The sequence below is a fragment of the Penaeus japonicus genome, unplaced genomic scaffold, assembly GCF_977035675.1.
Source record: "Penaeus japonicus unplaced genomic scaffold, GWHDUDI00000001_assembly GWHDUDI00000037, whole genome shotgun sequence".
Taxonomy (NCBI): Eukaryota; Metazoa; Arthropoda; class Malacostraca; order Decapoda; family Penaeidae; genus Penaeus; species Penaeus japonicus.
This window is the reverse complement of record NW_028234439.1, coordinates 472,415-479,914: the sequence shown is the minus strand read 5'-3', so window position 1 is coordinate 479,914 and position 7,500 is coordinate 472,415. Positions and strand designations below refer to the sequence as shown.

Below are 7,500 nucleotides of genomic sequence, written 5' to 3'. Positions count from 1 at the left end.
TTACTCTTGCTTGATTATATCTACCTCCAGTATTCTCTCTCCAGGTCGCATGTGTCTCCAGCTCTCTAGCTGTTCTTTCTCCATGTACTGTAAGTGCCGCTCGTGAAAACAGACGCGGATTATGGTATGATAAAACTTTCCCTTACATCTGAAATTGAGAACAAATGAGTTTGGGACTGAAAACAGCTCAATGATACAGGATTTATGTAATTAAATCATCAAAGTTATACATGTGTTTACACTTTCTCCTCTCCGAAACAAATAAAAAAAAAATATTGCAAAACAACAAAATGAACAAGAAAGCACTAAGCTCAACAGTATTATGTCTTACCTTGTGAGATCACCTAATTTCTTTACTTTGATTTCATAAGACTGGCCTTGATTCAGGTACGATAAACTTTCTTCATTCACTTTAGTAGCTACTGATGTTGCAGCACCCAAAATATATTGAAATCTGCAAATAATAAATGTAACTGATGTTATATGCATAACTAAATATCAATACTAGATTCAAAAGAAGTTCCTCTTTATTCAGATGTTCACCATAGTTATAGTATTTTATCTTTAAATTCATATCATCTTTTATATTATCAACCCCCAAAATACTAGAGAAATATCAAACCTGGGGAAATAACATATTCTGCTAGACAAAATTAAATTCTACATAGATCATAAGAACAAACATATAAAAAAAACTCATTTCCAAATATTATTTGTTTTGCATACTAACATCTTAGATAAACCACAATACAAGTTCAGTTCTACTAATCAACAATATCTAAGTCTATCAGTCACTATACCAGCTGCTTTGCATGCTTCAAATTTCATAGAGATGATTTCATTCACTGAAATACAATAGACTACCATTCTTTGATATTTCCCTTGTATCTGATTATGTTAATTATCTGAAATAATGCAAAACTAGAACATTATAATAATGAATTGTATAACTATCAAGTTATATAATAACTTTACTCTTTGGTCATATGATCATCTTATGCATTCAGCACATCCCTAAACCAGCAACCTACAGTTCTTTCAGGAGACCTATGCAGCTCTTGCCCCCTACGGGGTGATATTGCATTCCCAGCATCAAGTGCTGCCACTGCATGACGTGATATCATGTCACCCGTTGTGAGCGGGTTAAAGACTAAAGATGCCACTTAGATGTCATAAAGCTTCTGCACATACCAACCTCAAGGTACTCAAAATGTATCAAACTATTTATGCAGTTTTTATTATGGACACATAAGTGAAATAATTATGAAACAACAGAAGCTTATAAACATATTGGAAGGGAAATACATAGAATAGTGAAAAAAAGGAAATAAAAGGAGAGGATCTTAAAAAGATGAAAAAAAGAAAAAATTCCAAATGATATTTTAAACTCAAGCAAGAAAATACTCTTACCTATTATCTTCATATGACAATCCATGAGTGGAGAGAGTACCAGACTCCTGGGGTGAATCTGCAGTGTTATTCTGGACGGTTGACTGCTGTGAGTGATGGCAAGTTGGAAGGCATGCGGATGATGATGCACCATGAGATGTTACGTGAGAGGAATTTCCCTGCGTAATGCCAGGAGTTATGTGCTGCTGCAGAAGCTGATGGATGGATGGTGAAGGACAATCTGTCAGGTTGTCAGAGCTCAAGAGCCTGTAAAGGTGATGTCATGATTAAATAAACAATTAAAACAAAATAAGAACTAAAAACAATCTAATGCATTTTCCTTAGTTACTGCACACGCATGAAAGTTGAGATACGAAAAATTGAAAGTAAAGAAAAATGCAATAGCACACCAATAACAAAATTAAACTGCTCAACAGTGACAGCAAACGGATAACAGCAAAAGGAAATTGTCCTGCCTTGAATTGAAAGCAAGATGGGTTGGTAGCACTCCACTTACTTTAGAGCTTAGTTCCACTAGTTCCACTCTGTCCTCTGATGAGAATAATACTGCACTTCATCTTCTGATCATACTACTTTACTGAATAATGGTAGTAGGCCTATATAGCACTGTCCCAAAAATTATTCTGCTAACCTAAATACCTAAACTAAATAGCTAAATAAAGAGGGCAGATAACTAGTAATCACAAAAAAAAGAGGTTACCTGCATTTTTTTTTTCTTATTTCTTTATGAACTACTCTAATGGAAACATAGTGATACAAGGCAATAATCAAATCTTTACCACATCTTAACCCTTATTCTTTGGTCAATTTTGAAAGGTCACTTCACTTTCCCATTGCATTCTTTTCTTCAAAACAGAAGTTATATGTTCCTTCAGCTGGGTAACAAGATCATTGTAACACTTATTAATATCACATTGTTAAACCATTAAAGCCGGGTGACAAGATATCACATCAAGTAGTGGCAGTAGCTGCTGCCACGGACAAGATATTTTGTCATGGCTTTTTGTATGGCTGGCGCACCGGGTGATCAGGCACATAGCAGTTGGCCACGGCCAGAGTGGCCAAATAGCCCAAGGTGTTAGGTTTGGGATTTTTTCTCTTAATCCATTGCGTATGGGTGTCATGACATATATGACGCACGAGGTTTGGTCCTGACAGCAGGCGACATGACAAACATGACACACAAATTTCTGGCCAGAATACGGACGTCACCACGTATATGATGCTCTGGGAAAGTCACACGTCGTGCTTTTTTTCTTATTATTTGATCGGTATTTTGGATCTCTGCTTAATGATGGTAATTATCACTATCATTACTATAATTACCCTACTAGCCACTGAATAATTGTAATATAAAATCAGAAGCATAAATGGCAGTAAAACCTATCATATAAATAGTGATCGTGCTTTTTTTTTTTATCTCGTTTTCAGTTCATAGATACCACTTGGGTCAATTCCATATCATTACAATGATTACAGTATTAGCTGCTAATTACTTATAGTATAAAATGAGAAACAGATGGCACTAACGTGTTTCATAGAAAACAGTGATGTTATTTCGTTGTTTGCTTTTTCTTGTTCAAAGATGGCGCTCAGGGTCAACTGTAGATGTAATGACCTGATTCGTCGAGGGCATCTGAGGGCAAATGATGTGACCTGATTGGTCAATTTTTTTTTTATAAATACGCAAAATTTGAACCGGTAAATCATTCTGCTTGATGCCTCCCTGTAACAATGGCCCCCAGACGTGCAAACTCCCACTCCAGCACTCACTCTTGCTCCATCGCAGCTGCTGTTGCATCCACCTCAACTGCTCATCCTCCCCTGGATTATGCAGGTGCCATCTACTCGTCTGACGACAGTGATCTGGATGAGTATCTGCCACAAGGGAGACAAAGTCTACTCAACAGCAGCTCCGAGTCCAGCTCTGCAGCTCAGTCAGCCTTGGATTAAGTCTCCCAGCAGGAGGCTTCCATTGATTCCGATGAGCCGCTGTCTAACGTTGAACAACGAGCATGGACATGAAACACCGCTGGACAACCTTGGTTTGTGTGGCGAAGAAGGGATAATGTTCCAAAGAGGTTTGAATTCTCGGATAGTCCTGGGGTAAAGTCCGACCTGGACAGAGAATCCTCTCCCTTTTGGATCTATTCCGAATTCGTCACGCCAGAATTCATTGATCATTTTGTCCAGGAGACTAACCTGTAAGCTTTTATGAAAACATAGTTTATAATTTTGTTTTTTCTCTCCTCCTTAGGTACTATCACCAGCAACCACTGCCTCCTCGCACATGAGGAGGTGGAAGAACATTTCACGGGCGGAGTTGAATGCTTATTTTGGGTTTCGGCCCTTGATGAGCGTTCATCACTGCCCAACATGAAGATGTACTGGTCACAGGACCTTCTCCACCACATGCCTGTATTTACAGACTCTATGCCACGAGATCGTTTCTTTCAACTGACTGCCAACCTCCACGCAGCGGACAACAGCGGGAGTCATCCTGCTGAAGACCGCCTGTGGAAGTTGCGGCCAGTTATTGATGCGCTCTCCCAACAATTCTCACCAGTTTACATCCCTCCACAGAGGGTCACCATCAATGAGAGCATCTGGAAGTTCCGGGGATGTTTTTGTAGTATCGTCTTCAACCAGGCGAACAGTGCACGCTTCGGGGTGAAGGCATATAATCTGTGCGTCAGCGATGGCAGCATAAAGGGCTACACGAGCGGCTTCAGAATCTATGCTGGCATGGACAAAGAAGAACTCTCTGCTTCAACCAAGGCCATTGTCGACTTAAAGGGGTATGAACTGTATACCAACAACTGCTATACTTCTCCAACCCTCTTCCACTATCTGCAGATTCGGCATATCAACACCATTGGTACGATACGCGCCAATCGCAAGTTTATGCCAAGGAATCTGCAGACGAAGAAATGCGGCAATGTGGACTTTCGCAACTCGTATGCTGTGCCTGCAATGGCACAACAAAAAGCCCATCATGATGCTGTTAACGGTACACTTTTCCGAAAGGGTCATCAATACGTCCCAGCGTGGGGTTGTGTACAAAACCCAAGGTCGTGTCCGACTACAACATTGGGATGAAGGCGGTAGACCTGAGTGACCAGCAGCGTGGGGTTGTGTGTACAAAACCCAAGGTAGTGTCCGACTACAACGTTGGGATGAAGGGGGTAGACCTGAGTGACCAGCTAGCTCAGTCCTACCCGACCGTCTGGAAATCCATCAGGTGGTACAAGAAGGTGCTGTTCTACTTTCTTGACATTGCTGTGATCAATGCCTTCTGTATGCACAAGGCACCCGGGGGGAATGTTGACGCAGCTGGACTACAGGTCAGAGCTTGTCTGTGTAATGATGAATGATTACACTAGAGAGGGGGGAAGTTGCTACTCCTGATGGAGCAGCAACTGCAGGGAGCAATGTTGCCTTATGCAGTGGAGTCGCCAGGGAGGCGATACAGGCGCTGCAGGCAGTGCAGCAAAAGGCAGAGGAGGAAGGTCACCAGCAACATGTGCCACGGCTGCATATTTGTCCTCACATGAAACTATATTTCTACTATACTGAGCATACGAGGTTATATGGAATCCATAATACAATTTCAACCAATTACAACATTGCTAAAGCCTGTCAAATGGTTTATATGTGGCACTCTGCTGTGGTACACTCAGCTATGAGTTTTGGCGGCCTTCTTCTTCATTGTAAGTAACTTGTATATATTTGTATATAGTTGGTTTTGGTAAAAAAAACTTTATAAAAAACAACTTGGTTTTTGGTTTCCCATGAAACTATAATAATTTTACTATATTGAGGATAAACAATATAACAAGGTTATATGGTCTCCATACTACAATTTCAATCAATCAAAATATTGCTAAAGCCTGTTAGATCATTTATATAAGACTAGAAACATGGCTAAATACTCAAAAAAATAACCTACACAAAAACAGTTCTAGTGCTATAATGAGAGGCTGGAAGAGAGCGAGAAAGGTGGTGACGTGATGCAGCAGAGTGGCTTACACAGAAATAAGCCCCGGCTGGCAGGCTACGCACCTTTTTTGTTCATCACACATGGGCAGCCAGACACAGAAAATGCTACCAGTCCGCAATGGGTTAATCCATTCGCGCCGGGCCAATTATTTGCCTGATGCTGCTCCCTCCATAAAGAAAATGAGGGCGCATTGCCTCCAAGTGCAAGATCTCTCCCAGTGCTATACCGCGCTACGCTTCTCAGAGCACCCTACACCTACCCGATTTTACAGGATGCTGAGAGGTGTGTGTGTGTGTGTGTGCGTGTGTGTGTGTGTGTGTGTGTGTGTGTGTGTGTGTGTGTGTGTGTGTGTGTGTGTGTGTGTGTGTGTGTGTGTGTGTGTGTGTGTGTGTGTGTGTGTGTGTGTGTGTGTGTTTTTTGATAGGTCAAGAACAATGTGTCTATAGAAATGCAAGTGAAATGAGTATACACATACGTAACTATGCAAAACCTGTATTTAGAGGGAGAGATCATGACATGATAGGACATCATCTCACAGGAGTGAAATATTCCCATGTCGTGATAGCACATCATCCAGCACCAATGGGTTAAAATACCCCAGTGTTTAGACCACTAGGAGCCAAAACCGGCAACAGGTTAACCCAGTCACGATGAGGGAATTCCAGCCCTGCATGTTACAATGCCAGGGCTCTCGAACGCATAGGCCTAAATCAGTTAAATAAACAACGCCGTATGGCGTCACCCAGCGAACGGGCCTTGAATGCGCGGTACCGTAGTGTACCACCCGTCCAGAGAGGGTTAATATATCATATATAGCTTCCTATATCATACCATAAGTCTAAAATATAATAGAAAAAACATCTTCAGGTGCCCAGCTCAAGCCGAACATCTTAAGATGTGGCCCATCTCAGTAAGGTAAAAATAACAAAAACAGCATACAAACCTAAAGAGTCTATCTGTTGTATTGCTCTGGGATGATTCATCAAATGTTGTTGGGTTAGATGATATACTGTGCTTATCCTGGGCAGCTGGAGACAAAGCCTCTTGCTTGAAGATGGGCACAGCAGGCAGTGCCAGCAGGGCTTCACTCATGTTGTACGAAGCCTTAGTAAATTAAGAATATACATAAATATAAATCAATTCAATAAATAATTTTTAAAATCTTCAAAGGTGCAAGCTAAAACCCTTCCAATTACTTTCACTATTGGATTGTTTCTATTTATATTACCAGAATTATTGTTAACATTATTATTGTTATTTTCACCATTATCATACCCATAATAGCTGTAACTAAAAATTCCATTTTTATTTTCAAAAATTCAAGGAACAGGGTTTAGCAATTAAGGTCAGGTAGGCCTACTAATTGACAAAACCACAGTGGAAAACAGACATGTACTTGCAGCATCAATGGGTTAATGCATCTACCTTAAGACCAAATTACCTTTTGCAAATACTATACAAAAAACTGCTTAAAATTGTTCTATTACAATGTTATATGGAAAAAAAAAACATAAATAATGAATAATAATAAATAATTTCCAAATTGATAACATTGGATTTATGTCTAGCCATTGTGATTTTACTCCATATGCATCAATGTTCCCCAGAACTTTATTAAAGCAATTTTCAATAAATGATTTTTCATGTTCCAACTGTATTTTCTTTCTGATGTCCTTTTTAAATGAGAACACCTTAGAGGTCATCAAAGACCATTTATTATCTTGACTTAACATAATCATTATTAATACCAATTGCATCTATATCACTTCCATGGTACATACATCTCTCTGTTATTTACTTATGTACACTGTACATTGCTACTTATTGTACTTAAACCAGCACAACCATATATACTTCTCAGTGGAAGAAAAAAAACATTGTATATAAAATAGGTTTCCTGTAAAATGAGGTAACAGTTTCTAATTTCCTGAAGATGATATCCAGGAGGATTTTTCAATTGTCTCATTTTTCAATATTCCAACTTTGTGTATATTGTTTTTGTTCTTTTTTTTTGCAGTTTTATAGACATGGTAGAGCATTTTGCCATTCAAACTAATCATTATAATTTTCTGAGCTTAAATCAGCTCAAC

General features: G+C 39.5%; 1 protein-coding gene across 4 annotated transcripts in view; it reads right to left on the bottom strand.

Annotated features, from left to right (window-relative positions):
- Positions 1-7,500, bottom strand: part of gem (transcription factor CP2 like gemini) — a 32,674-nt gene that overhangs the window by 25,010 nt on the left and 164 nt on the right. For all 4 annotated transcript variants that reach the window (XR_015190666.1, XR_015190667.1, XM_086532671.1 and 1 more), the window contains exons 2-5: positions 6,354-6,514; positions 1,411-1,656; positions 332-454; positions 25-148 (exon numbers count right to left, since the gene is read on the bottom strand). Coding sequence is in view for 2 of the 4 variants with exons in the window: in XM_086532671.1 (XP_086388797.1) it covers positions 25-148; positions 332-454; positions 1,411-1,656; positions 6,354-6,514 (654 nt within the window). In the remaining 2 variants the exon portion in view is untranslated. The remainder of the gene's footprint in view (positions 1-24; positions 149-331; positions 455-1,410; positions 1,657-6,353; positions 6,515-7,500) is intronic.